Source organism: Balaenoptera acutorostrata, chromosome 7 (assembly GCF_949987535.1).
Source record: "Balaenoptera acutorostrata chromosome 7, mBalAcu1.1, whole genome shotgun sequence".
Lineage (NCBI taxonomy): Eukaryota > Metazoa > Chordata > Mammalia > Artiodactyla > Balaenopteridae > Balaenoptera > Balaenoptera acutorostrata.
In genome coordinates, this window is record NC_080070.1 from 116,062,611 (window position 1) to 116,086,947 (window position 24,337).

The following is a 24,337-nucleotide window of genomic DNA, read 5'->3' on the forward strand; positions in this document are numbered from 1 at the left end:
GTGTGCAATTGGGAGCATTCAGTCAAAATGGAAATCTTAATGTTTAGGAAACTAAAATCGTAGACTGGGGAGGTTGCTTTGGAGTGAGGAGCACGGAACAGTTCTACTGTGGAACCATAAGGAGTGGCAGCTGGAATGTGAAAAGTATGAACCGTAAAAATGCATTTAATCTAGAATAAGTGAGTTGCTCGCTCTAAACCAGATTATTCAGGAAAAATGACTGCATCAGCCATCGGAGTGCTAGTAAGTGGGCAGGTCTAGTAAGAACATTATGTTGCAAATTATATTGGCCAGAGAAGCCATATGCTGTCACCAATGGTGCCCACTAATTGGGACACCTGGAACTGTCCCCTTGTGCCAATGGGATGACATCTAGGTCACCTTTGTTAATTTTTTATTAATTCTAAAAAGTCAGATATGTCCTCCAGTACAACACAATAACATCTGACTTTTTAAAATTAATAAAAAGCAGACTTGCTCTCTCGCCTATTAAAGCAAATAGAGTGAGTTGTTAATATTTGCTAATTTGGCTTGTGTCTATACTTTTGTTTTCTCTATGTTTCAGTAATCTATATTCAAAATAATCGATGCAGTTTTCAATAATGCTTGTTGGAAACTGTATTTTTCATGTTTCAACTAATGGACACATTAAAAAGTCCATTTCAATGCTTAAAATCAAAACAAAAAAGTCAAAAACATCTGAATTCTCTGAAATTTTTTGGACATTTTTTAACATTGTACACATACAACACTTACATTAGGGGAGTGAAGAGAAGAGCTTATTAAACTTATTCATGATGCCACAAATTTTAAAATATGTAAGAATTTGTCTCATGTTTTATTGCACACAGGAGATGAAGACATTGAAGGTATGAAAAGATTGAAAAGAAACTAATCAAATGTGAGTTTCAAGGCATATAAATTCCTTGAGGTCAAGCATACGCTCACACCTCCATCTGTACTGCAGACTCTGGCACGTGGCTAAGGGTGCAGCTAACGTTTGTTGTGTACAGTAGTGAAATACGAGCGTCTGTGAAATGTACAAGTACTGATGGATCCATCCACCAAGGAAAGAGCCTGTGACTGAAAGAATGAATCTAATTTGAAAATCTAAAACATCAGATTAGAAAATTCCAGAATCACTCTATTGCTTATACAAGTAGCTTCAGGTTTTCAGATATTGATATAGGTTGAATAGTTTGAAATAAATTCATGTAATACATTGGTAAGCATGGTTTCCTTTTTTTTTCACTTGAATAAACCATTCAACAACATTTATTAGGTACTCATAGAGCAAGCCTATTTGAATTTTAAGAATTATGGCTCTCTAATCACTTCTGCACTAGAATTTTGAGGCTCCCTTTTTCAGTACTATGTCAAAACCGTATTTTGAAATCAATAACTTGGACCCATACTTTGCTCTGTTAGAGCAGTTTCATCATTAGGAATCTCAGCAAAATGTTCTATGGAAAGAGAGGAGGAAACCAAAATTTCCCCCGATATACCTTATGGATGTGAAAGTCTAATATCGACAGCATGAAATAAAGAACCTGAGAATCACATGTTTCTCTTGGACAACAATCAAATAGTATCATAGTATCATAATCCAGGTTCTGCCCTGTGTTTGGTTATGTAGCGTCCTTATGTGGAAAGAGGGGGGGGGTTACTTTACTGTAATAACGGCCCTGGGGCTCCAGCCTGGAGCATGCCTGGGACAAGGGTGGGTCACACGAGTTTAGACAATTGAACAGGATGGTGTCAGGTTCACGTTCTCTGTGCAACAAAATACCAGGTTTCCTGGAATTCTCACCACGTTTGAGGAGCCATCACCGTGATTTCCAAGCTCACTGCCCACCTGGGAGTGGTGACATCACCAAGGGGAGCAGGGAGACTCTGGGCCCCCTTGATGGGGTCTCTCTAGTTGCAGCATGTCTGCTGGGGTGAGAAAAGGCTGCTTGTGTGCTGAGACATCCCTGCTAACCCACCTCCCCAGGATGCTGGGGCCATTTGTTGACAAAATCATACCTTGATATAACCTCAGCTCATAAAAATCTTCCCTTGGATGATGGAGAGATGGCTGATTTCTAGTAGCCTTTAATACCAAAAAGTAAGTTCTGGAAAGCTGATCACACCTGAGAGTGTCTAGATGGCATTCCCCTGAGGATTTGCATGGAAAGCTGTGTGCAGAGCCCATTTGGCCCAAGGTGTTCTTGATAAACAAGATAAAAAATATAAGCATATGTAAATTTCTTGAGGATTCAGTTAGTGGTGGCTTTGCAGTTACTAAGGTCCACAATGGGTCAACATTTTATTGATGACAAAAGTATCCATTTTTCTTGGGTACTATTCAAACGTTAATGACTAAATGATGTCTTCTGTATGGAATGAAGCCTCTCTGACCACCCTTTGCTGACCTCTAGTTCAGCTCCCACCACGATGCACAGTGATTTCTTATTTGTGTTGCACCAGAGGCCAAAAGTCCATGAAGGCAGGAAACCATGATTTATTCCTTTTTTTGTGGTCACAATAATTTGTACTTAGATGCATAATTCAAAATTTTGGAATCAATAAATGTATGGGGGAAAAGCTTTTAAAGGCATTAAATAGTGACCATAGTTCTGCCTTTTCTCCCTAAACCTATTAAAACTCTGACTACTTTTTCATCAATGTGTCAGGTGTTGATGTGATTGATAAAGGCAGAAATATTCTATAACATGCACTGATCAGATCAGCGGGATTAGCAGTGGCTTCTTTCATCCAAATGAAGAGAAGTGGAGTTGGTTTGGAGTGACCTGTAACTCCAGGAACGTTGCCTGTGACCTTCGGCACTGTTGTTTTAATATATTCAACAGAACTGCTTTCTCACTGGGCTCTGGCACAGTGACTAATGCAGGGCTCTCATTCAGGATTCGACTGTGCCTGCCATGTAGGAGAGAGGATCGTCCCCAGGAGAACCACAAGTCCATGGACTAGGGAGGTGGGATGTCCGTGCCACATGTAGGTTGCAGGTATAGACTTGTTCAGGGGTTCAGTTTCCCTTACCTCTCCTCCAGAGAAACAGGGGTTCCCCTATTTGACTATGTGCTTCCGCATGAGGTCCCAATGATGCAAATAATCCAGCCTATCCTGTTCCTCAGTCTGGGGCATGATGTAAAGTCATACTTAGAAGAGAAAGTCAAGTAAGTGAAAATGAAATATCTGCGTGCATCCATCAATGGCCCACGACGTGGGAGCTTTGAATGAACAGAAAAAGTGTGTATTAGTTATCTTTGTACCTGCATCTCCCAAATGACTGAGAATGGAGATACTAAAAGCAGTAAGTTACAAGAAGGAAATATTATATTTGTGTGAATTCCACTGGATCTTCTAAGGATTGACACTATATATCTCTCTGTAATGAAAGAGAATTTGGAGAGGATCTCAGGGAAAATCAGTTCCCTTATCTTATGATCCATTAATGGATGCACTATTCCAAGATTTGAAGGAGAATCAGCGACCACAAATAATACCATGTGATGGAATCAGAAATGCAGAAGAAATGCAGGTACGCAGCGAGGACAGTTGACAACACAGCATTTTTAATCTGTATCTATAGAAAACATTTATAGAAGCTCTCTAATAGAGGGATTATAGAAATACATTTCATATATAATAGTGTACTTTAGTGTACTTACTGTGAAAATAGCACATTTATTTAGAAGTGGACTTTTTTGCCCAAAGTTCTTGTCGATGTTTTGAAATATGTCCATTTCCTTCTCCTGCAGTTGTTGTGACCAAGAAAAGAAAAAGTACCAACAGTTTTCCACGATTCCTCATCAAAAGTCTGCTCCTTTCGTTCGATATTTCCCAGAGGCATCCAGAACGTTCAGATAGATTGGGAAAGGATCCTAGAAAACATCTGTGGTCCGTGCGGCCAGTCCTACATCTGCCGGCACTCGTGCCTGGTGCACATGGCTTGCCTCTCAATCCTCCAGGTGCCCTCCTCGTAGGTGCAGTGACAGACGGTGCACTCGTCCGTCTTCACTTCCCTCCCAGCGGGGATGACAGCGGTCTCGGCAAAGCAATTTGGGCCTGGAAAGAAGAAACAGGTTGCACTTAATTAGGGAGTTAGCTTTACCCTGAATGTTTTATCCACTCCCTTTCAGGAAGGACAGTGAAAAAGTTACCATTTCAGGGCTATGAAGTGTTCCCACTTTTTTCCTGAAATGAAAGCCATGTTATTTAAAATGACACAAATGAGCTTATTTACAAGACAGAAACAGACTCACAGACTTAGAGAATGAGCTTAGGTTACCAGAGGGGGAAGGGATATTCAGGGGGTTTGGAATCAAAGGACATGTACACACTGCTATATTTAAAATGGATAACCAACAAGGACCTACTGTATAGCACAGGGAACTCTGCTCAATGTTATGTGGCAGCCTGGAAGGGAGGGGAGTTTGGAGAATGGATACATGTATATGTATGGCTGAGTCACTTTGCTGTGCACCTGAAACTATCACAACATTGCTTTTTTTTTTTTAAATCACAACATTGTTAACTGGCTATACTCAAATATAAAATAAAAGTTTTAAAGAAATTTAAAAAATAAAATTTTTATGAATGACAATCCTGTGTTTTTCACCGACTGTGATTTTCAATTCGGGGGCCTTCTACACGGGCCGGATCTGCAATCGTTTGATTCAATTAATTCCAAGTAATCATAGAAAAACTTGATTAATGGGGACTTTCAGAGAACCAGGCTTATTAGGAGAGAGAGCAGAAACAAGCGAAGTGCTTGACGTGACATAAATCCAGTGTTACTACCACACCTCTTAGAGCAGGTTTCAAAGGTCAGCTTACGGAACAACCACCTGGAGGGCTCTAGAAACACTGGTTAGTGGTCCCACCCCTTAGCACTTCTGACTCAGGTTTGGGCTGTGACCAGGGAATCTGCTTGGATAAAAAGTGCCCAGGTGATGGTGATGCTGGCCTGGGGCCACACTTTGAGAGGCACTGTCTCAGCATGAGCCAGGGGTACATCATCAACAGTCTTCCTTGAGAACTGAAGACCCCTCGATTCTTGATCAACATCACCTACCAGCTTCTCCACCAACAAAGGTGCCACATGTGCATCTTATTCCGTGTAAAATCCAGGACACAAAGAAATGGGTATCAGGGAGATTTCCAGGGTGAGTTTTTTCGGTTGAGACAAATGGTTTCTGTGTTACAGTTCATACCCTCAGCCATATGGGAACAACCGCTCAGCCTCCAGACCTTTCTCTGAAATGGAGACATCGGTCCTTACCACAGCCTGGAACACAGGGCTCTCACACTCATCCTCCCTCCTTTGCTTCTACAGCCTTTGATAACGTGCTCACACCAAAGCACGTCCAACGACACTGTATCAAGTCATCAAAGAGATGAAAAATGTTCATCTACAAAATTTAAAAAAATAAATGAATCCACCAAGACTCTAGGATAAAAACTGGCTTTTTTGTAATTCTAGTCAGAATAATTCTAAGCAGAGTAAGTCATGCTTCAGTGGCTTTGTCTTCTGTGTCAGCCAAGTGGCGAGGATCAGGGCTCCTGAAGGTGGCCCTGGAGACCTCAACCCCGGGTACCGCCCCTTCTCCCGCCAGGAACTCCGTTTTCCTCGGGCCCCTCCACTCAGACCCACCCTAGATTCCCCCCCTGACACCCGCCTGTCTCCCCAAGACCTCGAAGCATTAACAGTCATCCAGCAGAGGAGGACCCCAAACACAGATCCAACCCGGTTTTCTCTCTTGAGCACTGCTCCTGGGTTTCCAGAGGGCAGTGGTCTCTGCAGGTTGCTGACACTCCACGCTCACACGCCTGGAACCACTGCCTCTTCGGTCCCACGTGATGGCTGTGTTTGTGGTAAAGTCACTCCTGCATCAGCTTTGGTGAATCAGGATGCTTGAACTCCAGACCCTCCCCACCTGTAGGCCAACAGGAGGTCCCTGATCTCCAAACCCCCCACCCAGCCCACCTCCTGTTCCTCGGCCTTGGACTGTGTCCTCGGCTCTGTGAGGTCAGAGGCCAAAGGGCCACAGCAGCAGCTCCAGGTGGGACCCACCCTGTGAGCACTGGTCCCACTCAGCTCCTGGGATGCCCTGACTTTGACAGTTGACATCAGGTCTCTTTGGTGTGCTTTTTTCTTTGTTTCTTTTTATCTCTTTTTCAGAGTTTAATTTGAGGGTCCAATCGCCTTCTAATTTGCCCTAATATTTATCAGTGTGCTTTGCACATAGAGGGAACTCCATAATTGCCCAGAAAACCTGTACCTTTAGATACAGATATTCACGGAGACTTAACCTGTCTCCTCTTCAGAAAAATCTGGATTCATAATCTGGTACCACTACTTACTAGTTATGAGATCTTGGACTAAGGGATTTCATTGTTCTGAGCCTTAATGGCCTCATCTGCAGAATGGGAATGCCATACCTCACCGGGGTCCTGAGGATTAAACTAGAATAGATAGTACACTTCTGCCCTTAAGTTATTCAACAATTCCTATCTCTCTTGCTTGAATTAATCTATGTCATTGTAGCAGTCACTCCTAATGAGTTTTTATTAGTATTAACTTATGTCTATTTTTTTATCACTGTAGGACTTTGGATCTTTCTTTTTCAATGATTTGCAACCACTGCAGTCTTTATTCTTTTTTATATTCAAATTGTCCCAATTCGGCTTTTGAGTGGCCCCAGCTTTAGGCCGCTCCCTTGTCCTTCAGACACACTCCCTCAGCTGCTACCAGCCTCCTCCCCATCTGTGCCAACAACACATTTTCAGCTCACTTTCCCCACATCTGGAATCAGACTTTTCTCCGAGGGGCCCAGGTTCCTTTGATGGAGAGGAATATTGAGGATCCAAGGCCAGATTATTGCAAGTGTTCATTATTACTGGGGTGTCACTGCATCCAGCCCCTCTCAGTGGGCACAGGTGGGGACACACACACACACACACACACACACAGGTTTTAAATTGTGAGTTGACATTATTAGGATTCATAATTCTTTCTTCTTAGATTTTATATGTGTACATCTTTTCTCTTACAATGAAACACTTCAAATTGAACATATTTATTTATGTAATTGATCCTATTAACTCTTTGCTTAACTTTACTTAGATTTTAAGTTATGTACCTCCTCTTCCACTGAGACTCTTGTTTATTAAAATCACCAGCATATTCACCTATTTCCTCTCTCTCACAGTTACGTAAAAGAGTTTTAAAATGACACCGTAAGTGCTATTCCTAACTAACAGTAAGATTTTCTTAGTTCTTACAGTCGGTGTCCTTTGTTCAAAAGTCATCCAGCTCTTCTCTCCGCGTGGCCGTATGAACAGTGGTGTACAGCGTGAGGTTTGTTTGTCTCACTATGCTCTCCCACCCAGCCACTGAGATGACCAGCTTCACTAGCTCTAATGTATCCCCTAGTGTAACTTTCTTTAAAAGTATAAGCAAATTATTATTTATTTGTCTTTCTTTCATAAAAGGTAGCATACTCCTAACTCTACGTACTCGGCTTCTTTCATTTAAAAATATGTCCCAGAGGGTCACTCCACATCCGTACACAGGGCTCTTGTGAGGCAGCACCCCTGTGTCACCGTCACAAGCAAGGTCAGTGGGCATTTGGAAACCGGCCTCCCAAACCCCCCGCCGGGTATAGGAAATGCTTAAATACTGAGAGCATTTATTATCATTTGCTTCAGGCAAGGAAGAGATATGGTAAGCCTCTGTGAGGCTCACAAGAAAGTGCTGGTAGTGTATTAGTAAAATCTGTATTCACGAAGAAAAGCAAAATCCAACAAAAACACCAAGTGTTCAACAAAAACACCTAATCCTAGAGGTAGAAAGCAACAATTTACACTTTGTCTCATATAAGAAAGTGTTTGTTTCATAAGCTTTCAAAATACTTATATATAACGTCATCTCCTTATTACTGCTTAATGAATAGTGAGAAGAAACCCTGATTCTGGGTCTTCACTGAGCCTCAATTTTGGATTAAACTCAGGTCGAAGGTGCTACAAGCATCTGGACTGTCAGGTATTTGTCTCCCAGGCCTGTGATTTAAAAAGAGTAGTTGGGCTTCCCTGGTGGCGCAGTGGTTGAGGGTCTGCCTGCCAATGCAGGGGACACGGGTTCGAGCCCTGGTCTAGGAAGATCCCACATGCCACGGAGCAACTGAGCCCGTGAGCCACAATTACTGAGCCTGCGCGTCTGGAGCCCGTGCTCCGCAACAAGAGAGGCCGCGATAACGAGAGGCCCGCGCACCGCGATGAAGAGTGGCCCCTGCTTGCCCCAACTAGGGAAAGCCCTCGCACAGAAACGAAGACCCAACACAGCCAAAAATAAAAATTAATTAATTAAAAAAAAAAAAAAAAAAAGAATGTCCTGGAGGGATTGTTTAAAAAAAAAAAAAAAGAGTAGTTATTCCTGGTAAGAGATTTTACTATGACATAATTTGTAAAATTTTGACCGTTGCTGCATCTGGATTATGTTATAACCCCTCTCCTAACCCCTCGTAGAGATGTCTGTGTAGGTTCGGACACCACGTGGGGACACTTTTGTGTGACGTGGCAAGACTGAAAGGAGGGGAGAGGGAACTGTGTTCCAAATTCGTGCATTTTGTTCAAAAGTCACTTAACTCTTTTCTCTGTGTGGTTGTATCAGTGACACAGAGTTAGTCTGTACAAGTGTCGACCCTTGAAGAATTTATAAAATAAGCTTTCTTCATAGATATATAACTGAATCACTGTGCTGTACACCTGAAACTAACACAACACTGTAAATCAACTATACTGCAATTAAAAAAAAGAAGAAAAGTAAGCTTTCTTCATCTAAAATGATTTTAGTCTGAGTAGGTTATTCACATGACTTTTAGAATTATATGCACTGTTGCTATTTTTTCCTGCTTCAAATATTTACTTATGATATAGTTCCACAAAGTTACTGCTCCTGTACTTTGTAAATTCTTTTTGAATCAAAACCACATAAAAGTCTTTGGTAAGTTATGAACATTTCACTAAAATATAATTTCTACAACCTATTGATATTTCTATAACAGATTCCAATTACTGAAAATTTCTAAATCTTCCATCTTAAAAGCAATGTTCCTATAAATTAACCAAATTATGAGACTCTTGTACCGAACTCCCTCTGAATATGTGTGTGTACATACACACACACACACACACACACACACTTATTTTCCTATGAACCATATTACTTTAAAAATTTTTTATTTTGAAGTTATAGATTCCAGTCAAACCAGGAATTTGGTACCACAGGGAGAACCCATGTGCCTTTCACTCAGTTTTCCCGTTACATCTTACATAGTTATAGCACAAAACCAGTGGGAGGAGCTGACAGGTACAGTGGGTGTGTGCACACCTGTGTCATTTTATCATATGCGTAGTTTTGTGTGACCATCACCAGACCAAGATCCAGAACCGTTCCATCACCACCAAGATCACCCTCATGCCTCCTTTTTAGGGTCACTATTATCACCCTCCCCACCCCCCAACCCTAGCCCTGGAAATCACTATCCTTTTCATATCTATAGTTTTGTCATTAAAAGAATGTTATATATGTGGAATGGAACAGTAAGTGAACTTCTGAGGTTGGCTTTTGAAACTCAGCATAATACCCTTGAGACCCTGCCAAGTTGTCAAAAGTACCAATGGCTCATTCCTTTTACAGAGAAGATGTTTCCATGCTATGGATGGACCCCACTTTATCCATGCATCTACTGATGAACATTTTGGATTTTTTCCCAGTTTTTTGTCTATCAAGGATAAAGCTGCTATAAAAATTCACGTACGTGTTTTGTGTGAACATAATCTTCATTTCTCTGAGATGAGAGCCCAGGAGTGCAATTACTGGAGCCTACAGCAGTTGTAGGTTCAGTTTTATGAGAAACTGCCAAAGTGTTTACCAGAGTAACTATGAAATTTACATTCCAATCAGCAGTCAGTTTATTTGCATTCTCAATCATAATTATTTTAAAATTCTGGTTTGATAATTCCAACATGTCCTATCTGACTCTGGTTCTGGTCTCTTCAAACTGTTTGTTTGTTTGTTTTTTGCCTTTTAGTGTACCTCGTTAATTTCGTTTTGAATGGTTACCCATGATGCACTGGGGAAGAGGAACTACTCTAAATAGAACTTTAGTAACCCTGACAGCGAGGTGGCGGGAGGGTTCTCAGTCCCATTATTAGGTCTTAATCTTTTCGTATTTGCTTCTGGATTGTGAGCTTCACAAGTGTTTCTTAGCCCCCCACCTTGCTCCCTGGTTGTACGGATGGCTCCGGGGGCTGGAGTTGGGTATTTCCCTTCCCCCACTTCAACTGCGCTTTGATGAAACCTCAGCAGGTTAGGCTCTGGTCAAGTTTCTCCTGAGATCAGAACTTTTTTAAAAGAACAGAATGTTCTGAAATATTTCAAAAAGGATACGTACCCCCTTCTTCTGTGAAAAGATGTCAAAGTTCACGTAACTGTGCAGACCCTCCATGTCTGGGGCCCCCGGGGTTTTGACTCTCAGCAATTTGTCGCGTACAGGTTAGGTTTTCCTGCCCCGGCGCTGATTCGCATGGAGGTCTCTGCTCTGGTGAGTTTGATTCTCTACATCTGTCTCTATGTCTCTCCAAATTTTCGGGAGATTCAGTTTGCTTTGTGACCTTACTTCTCTGATGGATCTAAGAAGTGTTACCGATTTTTCCATTTGTTGAGCTTTTTACTTGTTTTTAGGATGGAGAGGTGACTTGAAACCCTACTGATTGATTTTTGAGCCAACTTTGCATTCCTGGGGAAAAAAAAATCCCTTGTGGTCATAACATAAAATTATTTTTATATATTGATGTATTTGATTTGCTAATAAGAAATGTTAAGAAATGCTGTTTATTTATTAAAGATATTGGTTTGTACTTTTTAAAATATTGTCTTTGTTTAGTTTTGGTATCAGGGTGACACTGACTTCATAGAATGGGTTGGGAAGTATTTCCTCCTCTTGTTGGAAGATTTTATAGAAGTGATATTAGTTCTTTAAATGTCTGGTATTTTTCTCCAATGAAAACATCAGGACCTGGAGTTTTGAGGGGACTTTTAAAATTATGAATTCAATTTCCTTAGTAGCTTTCATACAAGATTATCTGTCTCATATTGGGTAAGTTGAGGCAGCTCATATTTTTCAAGGAGTTGGTTCATATCCTCTAAATTGTTAAATTTATGTGTGTAGAACTGTTAGTATTCCTTTATTATCCTTTTAATTTCTGTGGAATCTGTAATGACATCTCCTGTTTTATTCTTAATATTAGTAATTTGCATCTTCTCTATTTTTTTTTTCCTGTGTCATGTTAAGGGTTGATCAGTTTTGTTGATCTTTAAAAAAACCACCTTTTTATTTCATTAATTTTCACAACTGAATTTCTGTTTGCAGTTTTATTGACTTGTTTTGTTTTTATCATTACTATTTTATTCTTTTTATTACTTTCAGTTTGTTTGCTTTTCTTTTTCTATTTTTTATAAATTTATTTATTTATTTATTTATTTATTTATTTACTTATTTATTTAATTTTGGCTGCCTTGGTCTTTGTTGCTGCGCATGAGCTTTCTCTAGTTGCGGCGAGCGGGGGCTACTCTTGGTTGCAGTGCACGTGCTTCTCATTGTGGTGGCTTCTCTTGTTGTGGAGCATGGGCTTTAGGTGCGTGGGCTTCAGTAGCTGCAGTGTGTGGGCTCAGTAGTTGTGGTTTGCGGGCTCTAGAGCGCAGGCTCAGTAGCTGTGGCTCACGGGCTTAGTTGCTCCGCAGCATGTGGGATCTTCCCAGACCAGGGATCAAACCCCTGTCCCCTGCACTGGTAGGCAGATTCTTAACCATTGCACCACCAGGGAAGTCCCTGATTTTCTTTTGCTAGTTTCTTGAGTTGGTGATTTACATTATTGATTCGAAAATTTTCCTCTTTTCTAATGTAAGCATTTAGTTCCATAAATTTCCCTTTCAGTTCTACTTTAGCTGTGGTCTCATAAGTTTTGATGTGCGGTAGTTGTATTTTCATTTTCATGAAACACTTACTTTAAATTTATAGACTTGAAGCCCAAGAACCACTAAGAAACTTGAAAAAAAAAAACCACATATGATAACTTGATGAGCTAAAATATAAATTACTGAAGAGAATCCTGATGTACAAAAGCAGACTCTGGTCACTATAATTATTCAGTGACAAATAAAGCCATATATATATATATGACTTCATTAGTAAGTAGGGGAATAGAGAGAAACAGTTTTTAATCTTATTTAATCTAATTATAATATCTTTATATTTATATGGTACTTTAAAAAATATGATGCATGCAGAAGAATTTTATAAATGGAAATGAGATTTAGAGGGAATAAATATTAGTCCAAGTCACATGGCTCATAACTAGTTATTGATACATTAAATTCTATTGCTGGCCTGGCTGTTACTCAAGGACGCTCAGGCTAAAAATGGCTAATTTCAAAATGAGCACAGCATATAATGCCTTTTTTGCCTGAGGAACAGTTGTTCAAGCAGGCAGTTGATGGGCGTTTGGTACCCTGAACTTTTCTGTGCTGCTCTGACTTCAGGGCAAGGAGTCCCCACCTGTCGTTCACATCACCTGCACAGTGACTGACTCGCAGTTTCAGAATAGCTTGTATCAGGCCCAGCCCAGGACCCGAGGTGCTGGTGGGGGGGGGGACTCAACACCAAGGAGGTCTCTCATCCCTTTAGGAGCCCCACATCCAGTCTCCCGAAATGCAGAGTCTGTGTCAAGCCCCCAGTTTTGCCCTAGTTACCAGTGTGAGTGAAAAAATGTCGCTGCCATATCAGTACACAAAGGATGTTGCAGCCATCAAGCCGTCACATTACAGCCTCCTGGACGGTGAGCCCTGAGGGAACTCAGGATGGAAACAGGATGCCTGCCATCTAGCAGTCAGCCACTGAAGCCCACCCCCAATAGTGTACCCTGAGGGGACTCAGGATGAGAAAGCACAGGACACTGGCCTCAGATGGCTGAGGTGCAGATCAAAGGGATGATTTCAGTGAGCCCAGACTCTTGCACCTTCCCATGCATAGAAAAGTGCTAAATTCCTTAACTTGAGATGCCTGGTTTTCTTTAATCAACAGTAATCCTTTGATGTTCCGACTCCCTGGTCTTTTTTGCAAAAACCCCTATGTACCCTGGCTCCCCCCTTACCTCTTTGGAGCAGTCCCTCAGGCTGCGTCCCGGGCTTAAGTTCTCAGTGTTGTCCTCCAAATAAAACATAACTCTCAACTTTTAGGTTGTGCATTTTTATTTTCAGTTGACACCAGCACAATCCAGCCCATGATATCATGTGTCCACTGACCTGACAATAAACTGGGCTGAGGCTCACAAATTCCAAACCAAGCCTGAACCTGCGGGGACATCTGTAATTAAGCGTCCCTCCTGGGTGCTCCTGTGTCTCTGGCAGAGCTGCCTGTCACAGTGCCACCCTCAGGGGCCCCCAGGGTCTCCCCGCCAGGGAGGAGGGAGGGTCATAGCGCACTGCACACAGCACAGAGCTGGAACTCAGGGTATGTACAATTGAGTTACAGTTTTACAATTAAATAATGAATTGACACAATGAAAATAAAACTGCCATGGCTACACAGAAGGGTAAATTGCCAACATGCTTTAGATTTTTACACGGCATGGTGAGTCACAAGAAGACAGGGCGTTAATGAAGAAAGGCCTAAGTGGGTGCCTGGGGACACCTCCTCCTCCCCCATCAGGGACTAAGCACTGAGGAAGAGCCCAGCACAGCAGGATAGCAGGGCAGCGAGGGAGACCCAGGCAGCCAGGAGCCCAGCATTCATCTTCTAGATCAGTGACACCCCCTTCTGCTCTGCCTCATCTTTTTAGCAAACCGTCTACTGAATTCTTAATTTGTTATTGCATTTTTCAGTTTCAACTTTTTCAGTATAGCTCAATTCTCACTGAGATTCTCCAACTTATCTTCGGTCTTCCTGTGCATGTTAACCTGTTACTTTAAAAACCTTCTGAAATAGTCACCATTATCTTGATAACCTGTGAGTCTCTCATTTCCTATTTTGCTTTTCTCTTGGTTTGGGGTCATTTGGTATTTCTTGGCTTGCCTGGCAATTTTGAATGAAATAACAGATACTGTGAAAGCGACATTGTACGGGCCCTGGATAGAGCCTTTTGGCTGACAGAGTACAGGAGGGCTACAGTGATCTGGCCGTGAATGGACTTGAGGCTTTGTTCGGGCTGGTCTTTTCCAGTCCCCCCTCACTCCTAGGGCACAGCCTTTCTTGAAGTCTTGGTTGAAAACTCCTGCTGTTTGCTGGGGCCCCTCCACACGCTCTCCTCAGCACTGTAGTCCTGGCAGGTCTCTGCAAGCTCCAGCCACCCAGCTGCTGCTTTCTGCTCGGGTTCTGCTTCTCTTGCCTGGCACATTGCAGCTTTGCAGTCTGCAAATGCCTTGAAGGAAAATTACACGAAGAATTTTGGCCTCACTTCTTTGTGGTTCCCTCCTCTTCTCAAATGCAGCCTCCCTCTCAGTTCCCAGCCACCCTGGCGGCCCCAACACCAACTTCCACCTCCCAGCTCAGCCAGAAGCTGCCACCCTGGGCTACGGCTTTCCGCAGGACATCTGTCCCTGCTCTAGATCCTGCAAATGCCCTGAGCAAACACTGGAGGGGTGAGTATGGAGCTTAGCTCAGTGAGCCTGCCTTTTCTCTGACAGCTAGACCTCCAAGTCCTTTGCACTCTGATATCTTCAAACCATTTTTTTAAAAAAATGCATGTATATTTTATCCAAACCTTAGAGTTGATCTCAATGGGAGAATTTTTCCACACACTGTATCATGGTGTGAATGAAAAATGTCACTACCACATCAGTACACAAAGGATGTTGCAGCAATCAAACCATCACATTACAGCTGCCCTGACAGTGAGCCTTGAGGGAACTCAGGATGGAAACAGGGTGCCTGCCATCACACCATCAGCCACTGCAGCCGCCAACCCCCGCCCCCTGCACTGAAGGTGCACCCTGAGGAGCCTCAGGATGAGAAAGCACAGGACACTGGCCCCAGATGGCTGAGGTGCATATCAAAGTCATGATTTCAGTGAGCCCAGACCCATGCATCTTCCCATAGATGCATAGAAAAGTGCTAAATTCCTTTACTTGAGATGTCTGGTTTTCTTTAATTAACAGTAATCCTTTGATGTTCCGACTACCTGGTCTTTGTTACAAAAACTCCTGTATATCCCAGCTACCCCCCTGACCTCTTCAGAGCAGTCCCTCAGAGCTACCTGAGAGCCTGTCTGGGCTTAAGTCCTCAGTGTTGTCTGCCAAATAAAGCAGAATTCTCAATTTTTAGGTTGTGCATTTTTTTTTTTCAGTTTACACTAACAATTCCCAAGTGAGAAAGGAGAAGATGATAAGTAGCCCTGTAAGATAGGATGTTAACCTGTAAAAATCGGTCAGACGTTTTCACTGTTTAGGCGAGTGGGGATGGTGACTCAAAGATGCTATGGACTTATTGATCTATAAAAAGTCAGACAGCAGGTTATGGAATTTAGCAATCTCCTATATGCATTCCTTTCCCGGATGATTCTATGCATCCCTGTATTTGAACAGGCTCTTTTGTCTTCCTGCTGGTTCTATCCTTAGCAAATTAAACACAATTTTGCATGTGTTGTCTACCCATTTATGTAAAGATATAATTTATATCAGGATTCAGTTTCACAGGTTATAGCAAGTACATCTGACCAACAATTATTAGGAAAATTATATGTGCAGCGTAAATGTATGTGGTTCTTTATTGCTAGGAACTCTTGCTTTGCTTTGCTTACCCTCCCTTTGTTCCTACAGGAGATGCGGGGTGGGCAAATTGAGGTGGAGAATGTTTGCACCACAGATATTAGACCTGGGAGGTCTTTTATTCAGACTCCCTCAACCCAGAGATGGGAAAGCTGAAACCTAGAAACATCAAGAGACTAGAACTGAGATTGTACATTAGACTTTCTTTTGCAAAGAATGGATTTGTCTCTCAAGCGTTTCTGGTACAATCTAACATGCCAGCTGGCCTGCCTGTTTCAAAATTGCAAGTGTGAATGACGACCACAGGGCACCCATTTGCTGTTGCCAAAGGCCTACTAAGGCTTTTTGAATTCAAATGGAATATTTTTAAAACATGTAAATCACGTTTTTCATTTATTTCCAATTTAGACCATTTCTCCCAATACAGTTTTAGTGGTCGCCGTGGAAAGCCGGGGTGGGAGTGTTGGAGCTCCTGGGACACACTGCTCACTCTCAGGGCGCAAGCAGTGTCCACACAGATGCCCGTGTGTGTCCCCAGATTCCATCCAGGCTACCACCCTGCAGCTGCCTCCTGGTTTCCTCCCCTTTGATGGCCCTAGGTCTCAGCTCCTGGGACCTCCTCCTTCAAGGGCCAGTCTAATGCCCGAGCTCCCAGATTCTGTCAGCATCTTCCGCCTTCTTCTGCAGTCTGTGTTTCCCTCTGATCCCCGCACACAAGGCACAAACATTCACCTATGTGGGGAAACACTGGCGCTGTTGCCAGACTGTTTAAATGATTCATCACCTTACTCTGGTAGTTAGACCTAGCTTTATTCAATACTACAGCACGTCATCAAGTTTAACCTTCAAAATAGAAGCCTAGGGAGCATCCTGAAAAAATGGAAGAAATGGCAGCTCCAGGAAATAGCCTTTTTCCAAATGCCATTAATATATCTGTGGACCAAAAAATGTCACCTGCCCTTCCAGTAAACAATGAATGTTGGGGCCACCAAGCCATCAGCCACTGTGGCCACCCCAGACCACAGTGGGCCCTGAGGGGAATTCAGGATGGAGAAAACCAGGATACTGGCCCTAGGTAGTCAAGGTGTGTATCAAAGGAATGATTTTAGTGAGCCCAGACTCTTGCATCTTCCCATACATAGAAGAACACTAAATTCCTTAACCTGAGATAGCTGGTTTTCTTTAAATAGTAATCTTTTGATGTTCCAGCTGCCTGGTCTTTGCTGCAAAGACCCCTATTTTTGGCTCCCCCCCTTACCTCTTCAGAGCCATCCTTCAGAGCTATCTGAGATACTACTACCTTCCAGGCTTGAAGTCCTGGGAAAGTCTGCCAAATAAAGCATAATTCCAACATTCAGGTTGTGCATTTTTTTCAGTTGACATATCTAAAAAGTCACCTGAAACATACACAAGGTCAGCAGTGAATATGAAGTGAATGTTGTGAGATCAGAAATGAGGGAACAGCCCACCATGATGCACCAGCAGCAACAAAAGGTAAACGGGCCATGGACATCTGGTCTCCCTTGCAGTTCCGTGTGTGGACAGTGACATAGCTGGCCTGTCCGCACATCCCAGCCATCCAGGCACTAGGATGAGCTTCTGAGTCACCCCTGAGGCAGTTCCTGGATTGGTCGGACCCCCCTCATATCGGGCTTGTACAAAGGCCGAGAGGGTCTCATCAATATTGAACGGTAAGCTTTGCAATCAGTAATAATGTTATGAATTAGAACAGAATCTATACTCATAATAGAATAAAATGTATTGAAACCACAGTTTTCCTAGCCTTCTTCAACACATAAATTGATATCTGAACAAGAACTGGATTTGGGAAATCAGTGAATGTCTAAACCACAGCTGCAGAGCTGACAACATGGATCAACACTAAGCTATTGTGAACAAATAAGGAAAAGTAAACCAAGCATTGCCTGTTATGTCACATGAGCCAGGATTCAACCTAAGGAGGAAAGAGAAGAAAGGAGATCTAGTGATGGTCTGGAAGGCATTTAACAACTGGCTGTCAGATAGAAAAAGGAAAAGGAAAGAAGACCTAGGAAGCAGAACTGCCAGTTATACTTTCATCAAGTCCACCCTGGAGCTGCCAACATGTGACTTTGGAAGAAGCTGCAGACTTGGGAACAGAAGTGACCTCCTGGGCATGAAACCCAGGCTGCTTAAGTAAGAGAAACTTGCCCTTAGCAGGAAGGTTGTTCGATGATTTTATCTAATTCGATTCTATGGGAAGACAAAACCTACGGCACACAGGACAGAAAATTATGAGACATTTTCAGTAGACCCAGAAATAGTCTGCTTCATTGAGAGTTTCCTCTTTTATTAATAAAAGTTCCAATTGCACAAAATATTCTCCTATACCTTTAAATTCAACTCCACAGCTAGTATCTTCTCTTTATTTTCCCTAGTTTTATAAAATCAATGCTTTTCATCTTTTTCCTTATTTGACTTGTTAGCAGTCATAATTTTATTGATTTGGTCGAAGATAGTTTTTGGTTTTATCAATTCTATTTTTTAAAATTTTCTAACTCATTTTTCTACTTGTTTTACTAGCTACTAACTTCTGTGTTATTTTTGGACTTTTTGTTTTTCTCTCCTTTGGAATCTTTGCTTGATTTATTTTTATCCTTGTTTAGAAATGGAAATATTTAAGACAATGATTTCCTTGAAGGGTAGTACACATTCACAGCTGACTAGCTCGATGGTTTGTTGTGTAGAATCCCTTCCTTCATTCTGCTCTCTGTGTCCCTTTAGTTCGAACTGGCCATGTTCCTGCTGGTATAATCCCCTCTCCATTCCCGGCTTCTGCTGAGACGGCTGATTAAGTCCACAGCTCACCAGGATCACTTTATCAAATAGTTTTTCAGCCGCACCCCTAGTATTCTCTTTAGAACCAGCTTTCTAATTTTCTGAAACATGGACAGGCTGAGAATGTTCCAAACCTCCAAGTTCTGATTCCCTTTTGCTTAACAATTCTGTCTGCAGTTCACCTCTCTCCTGAGAGCTGGCTGTCCTAATCCCTACAGCATCAAAGTGCTTTTCTCACCATCAGGCTCTGGGGGATTGCTGGCCACTGCTCTCTCCTCTGCACAGGACAGATCCAAGGCCAGTAAGACTTTCTCTTCTTTGTTGGACTCTTTCTTTCTTTACTCCAGAAATTTAAACATGAACTACTTTATGTCTGCATACTGGACTCCTCACCGCTTTTCACTGATGCTTGGTGAGGCATTTCCATTAACAGACTCAAAAGTCTCTTTAACTAAGAACATTTTTTGTTGTTGTTGTTAATTTGTGTTCAATCTGTTCACTGTTCTGATATCTCGTTTAGGAAGTGAGATTTCATGCTCTTCCCAACTTCTCTGTCAACGTTTTCCTTTCCATCTTTACACCGTTTGCCATGTCCACACCTCTAAGCTAACTCACTTCACTTCTCCACTGCAATATTTAAACACTGGAAAATAAAATTTTAGTTTTCTCATTAGCTTTCCTAATCTCCCTGAATTACTTTAAATCTAATTTCATAGATAGATCATTCTTTTCAACGTTTATTTTGAGAACCTAAATTACCTTTTATTCCAAATTTGTTTCCTCTTTCTTTTAGTACATTTCTTTCAGTACATTTATTTTTGCACATGAGTTTCTCTTTTTGGATCCCTAGGGCACCTGGTCACGCATCCATCACCCTGAGCTGCTTCTCCATGGCAGGGCCTTGCTTTGATGTCCGGCCTCTGATCTGGGAGGAGTCTCCCTGGACCAAGTTTCTGCTTGAGGGTACGGATCACCTGACTTACCATTCTTCCCTCTCTCCTCAAGGTCAGACACCTCCTTGGCCTCCCTCTTCATTTCCTCAAAGATGTTTCTTTTTGAAAATTTCTTGCCTGTCTAATCCTGTCTTGGTATCTCTGACTCAGAGGGCCCAGACTAGCACAATGAGGAAGACAAAGTCCAGGTTACAAGGTCGGGGGTGGGGGCAGGGAGGGGGTGACATAAAACACTTGAAGGCGTGTTGAGAGGACTGAGCCTTGGGGTGGCTTGCTGCTTCTGAGCAGGTAAGGGGGAGGAAAATTCAGACAGGAAAGAGATGCAGATGAAGCTTATAAATTGCCTTAATTCCCTTTTAGGAATTAAAGTAGAGAATCAGATTCCTTTTAATAATTTTTTGCCTGTGCTTCTGGAATGAGACAATTCTGATCTCATGGCTTTAGGGTCCCACATTAATCTCTTCATCTGCAGTCTGGGGGTGTGGAAGCTACAAGCTTGCCAGGAATCGACACAACGCTGTGTTCCAACACCTGTCTCATCTCTCCCTCCCTCCCTCCCCTGTCCCTCTCCACTCCTTTCCCCACACAGCTTGCAGAGTTGTATCCAAACTATTATAATGACACTCTAAATTACAGGATGTATGGGGAAAGAGACTAGAAGAGAACACAAAAATGAAAACAGTGGATGTTTTATTGATAGGAAATAGTAGCATGTTGTTCTCCTGTTTTCTAATTTATTTTTTATTGCCATAATATACGTGTAAATGTTTTAAGGCAGGGTGGCAGGGGGATGGGGGTGGGGAATGAAGCCAGGCTCTACAGAACAAATAGAACATTCCAGAAATCTATCCTACTTCTATTTGCCAACTTTGGACAACCTCCCTGTAAGGGTGGGTCACTTCCCTTAGTTTTGTTTTCTGTTCAATCAATAAAAGAATAGAACAAATATTGATTGTATCACCAGTTTGTTCTCCAGTTTTATGGCATATGTAAATCCACTCTTAAATATTTGTATACACTCATTCTCCATGTTAAATAATTTCTAAAACAGAAAAATAATCTGTGAGTAGCAGTTAAGCAGGCATGTGGTGCTTGGATGCTTACCTAGGGGCTGTTTTCCTTTCCTCTCAGGCACGTGAAATGATGCGAAAATACAATTTATTTTTAAGACAAGTTTCAACAAAGAATAGAAAAACTTAATCAGTTGCAGATTATACCAAATAATAAAAACTTTTATTTTAGTATTTGTTCATTCTTTCTAATATATCTGTAAATTCAACTCCAGATATATATCTCTTTAATAATACAAAAATAAATTACTAATTATTTCAGTTAACATTATTGTTATATAAAAACAATTTCAATCATTATTAAAAAAAAGAGAAATTTCCCTTCAAAAGCTTATTTATGGTTATGCTAATAGAAATCTAACCAAAGACATTTAGGGAAAATTGATACGTCCTAGAACAGTATCATGGTGGCATGTTTCAAGGACACAGGCAAAGCATGATAGATGCAGACAATAAGAATGTCTCAAAGAAACTGTAGAGGATAGCAGTTTGCACCCCCCCCCAATATGTCTCTTTGGCATGAGGATTAATTTAGGCTGATTATTTTGAAGACACAGAATGTCTTACATTTTTTAAAAATTAATTAATTAATTTAACTTTGGCTGCGTTGGTCTTTGTTGCTGCGCATGGGCTTTCTCTAGTTGCAGCGAGCGGGGGCTACTCTTCATTGCAGTGCGTGGGCCTCTCACTGTCGTGGCTTCTCTTGTTGTGGAGCATGGGCTCTAGGCACATGGGCTTCAGTAGTTGTGGCACGTGGGCTTCCGTGGTTGTGGCTCGTGGGGTCAGTAGTTGTGGCTCGGGGGCTGTAGAGCACAGGCTCAGTAGTTGTGGCGCACGGGCTTAGTTGCTCTGTGGCATGTGGGATCTTCCTGGACCAGGGCTCGAACCCGTGTCCCCTGCATTGGCAGGCAGATTCTTAACCACTACACCACCAGGGAAGCCCAGAAGGTCTTTCTTTTTACCTCCCCCTTAGCTGCCTAAAGATTTGAGATGAAGGGACTGTCCTTGGAACAGAATTATCAGCAGGGAGGGATTTCTGCAAAAAATTGGGGCGAGGGGTGGGGGTGGGGGTGGGGGGAAACTGGCAGAGCCCAGAGGCCAGAGTCCACTCTGTGTCCCACTGTCCCAGCAAATATTTGTTTACCAACATTTGCTTTTCCATCTCCACGTGAATTGCCTTCACCCCCTTTGAATTTCCAAGCCACTACTCCCAACATCCTCTTTCGTCTTTAACTGAAGACGGTATTTAAGATGAGGGCCTTGACCATTTTAGCAAGTTACTCAGTTTTCCTGGGTCTCTCCCATGTATACATATTATTAAATTTTGTTTATTTTCTCCTGTTAGTCTGTCTCATGACCATTTTACTCTTAGACCAGCCAGAAGAACTTAGAGGACATTTTCTTCCACCCCAATAAAACTATGGGACACATTTTGTGGGTCTAATCACACATATCTTGTAATTACATAACTAAGTAGTTTTCTAATTATTTCCCAGGATAACCCACACAACTAAAGCCATAACAGAAGACAAAGGGATATAGAGGTACGATAGGGGTGTGGACTAATGAGCTCTTTATTTTTTAAACATTCTAATAATTCACCATTATTCCAGATTTCCTGTTACCCCAAAAATAATTTCTGCCCTGGTCTTGTGAATGTCTCAAGTAGGACAAGCTGTATCGTCAGATGGGATGGAGTCGCTATGTAGGCGGGCAACACTCCAAAGATGTGAACTAGTAAAACCAAAAGAGAAACAGACTTGGAGAGCTGGGGCCAAACTGGACTCTCCTCTCCTCAAGCTCATGTACCTTCACCTCCTGGGCCACTTGCTCCTAAGGCCCCAGGACAACTGCAAGCATGTGAAACACAAAACTGGGTCCCAGGACCCAAAAGAACCAGGACCAGGAATGGGTACTTCCGAGCAAGGCCTCAGCCCCCAAGGAATGGAAAAGGAGCCAAGAAAGAGTGAAACATTTGAATGGATCAATTACCATAGGAAAGTTGGATAAAAAGTCTACTATTCAAAAAAGATGCCAATGCCAGGTAACCTGATGGTTGATTTTAATGTAACCTTTAACCCTAGAGCTATTTAAACTATTCTGTCATAGGATAAAATAAAGAGACCCCCCCCCCTGAGTAATATCATGAAGCCAGGAAAACTTTAATTCCAAAGTCTAGTAAAGATGGTAACAATGTACTGAGAAATGCAAGTATGGTTCAACATTAGAAAACTTATCAACATGTTTTATACTAATACCTATAACAGCAAATCCTTTATCATATGAAGTCTTTTGATAACATTTGGCAGATACTCTTAGTAAAACACTGCAAAGACAGAAAAGCTCTTAAATAAAAGGAAAGCTGTTTAACAAAATCTAATGAGAGTTGTCCTCTTGAATAATGAGGCACTAAAATCATTTCAGTTAAAATCAAGGACTGGGGGGGCAGAGTCAATATTGCGTACCAGGAGGATGCGGAATTCGCGTCTCCACACAACTAGGGCACCTACCAGGCACCCGTGGGGGACCATGGACACCTAAGGGGAAAGAAGGAACCCCAAGTAACCGGGTAGGACATGGGACGTGGGGAGAGTGAAGGGGGAGGAGAAGTGGAGGTGGGACAAGACTGGCACCCCTGAGGGGCAGCTGGGGGAGGGGAAGGGATCCCACACCCGAAGGGGGAAATTGGGGGACCATTTGGAGGGCAGAGGATCAAAAGGGAGTGTGACCAGGTTTCTCCTGCCCAGGTGGACCCCAGGAACCTGCTGAGATCCCAGGCCTGATCCTCTGCCCACCGAGGGCCCCTCCAGCCATGCAGGTCCTGAAGGAGAGGGAGGGAGGGAATGGGGAGCAAAATTAAAAGCCAGACCTCTGGGACCAGCACCCCTGAGGGGTGGCTGGGGGAGAGGATGAGTTCCTACACCCAGTGGGACCCAGCCACATTTAGGGGTCCAGCGGTGATGGGGGAGGCCCTGGGGGATACGGTGGGGGAGGGGCATGAAGGAACGGAAGGGAACGGGGCCAGCGCTTTCCCTGTCCACTAAGGCACCAGGGAACCTGTTGGGCTCCCAGCCTAATCCTCTGCCCTCAGAGCTTCCCTCCTGTCGTGCAGAGCCCAAGCCCCACCCCTACACCCCACCAAGGGCCCCATGTCTACACTCGGAGGCCCCCTCAGACAAAGGGCCTAAATCCCACCCACACACTCTCACTCAGGACCCTACCTCCAAACTCCGGAACTCCACACTCCAGAGGCCCTCCTTTCATGTGCTGCCGCTCCCCTTCTGCACAGGTCCTAAGCAGAGGCCCCGCCCCATGCTTGAACGATGTCCTGCCTAGCCCCGCCCCCAGGGCCTTTTCTGGCTGCCTGGGTCCTAAGCCTAGGCCCCGCCCCATGCTCAAATGTCACAGCACCACCCGCCTAGGTCCTGCCCCACCCAAAACGCCAGCTCTGACTAAGTTCCACCCCTGCCTAAACTCTGCCCCCATAGCCAAGACTTTATTATTTTTTCTTTTTTCATCTTTTAGATTGGGGTTCTGTTTCACTTAGTGGATTCATTGTTGTTGATTCATTTATATTTTTATTTTTTCTAATAAATCTTTTACTTTTCTAATTTTATTTTATTCTTTACACTTTGTTATTGTTCTCTCCTTTTCTCTTGTTCCCC

General features: G+C 42.7%; 1 protein-coding gene across 1 annotated transcript in view; it reads right to left on the reverse strand.

Annotated features, from left to right (window-relative positions):
* Nucleotides 1-3,578: 3,578 nt before the first annotated feature.
* The window catches only part of VWC2 (von Willebrand factor C domain containing 2), a 112,911-nt gene continuing 92,152 nt past the window's right edge, over nt 3,579-24,337 (reverse strand). Inside the window, exon 3 of the mRNA XM_007178360.2 lies at nt 3,579-4,071. Within this exon, the coding sequence (XP_007178422.2) occupies nt 3,920-4,071 (152 nt within the window). The 3' untranslated portion in view covers nt 3,579-3,919. The remainder of the gene's footprint in view (nt 4,072-24,337) is intronic.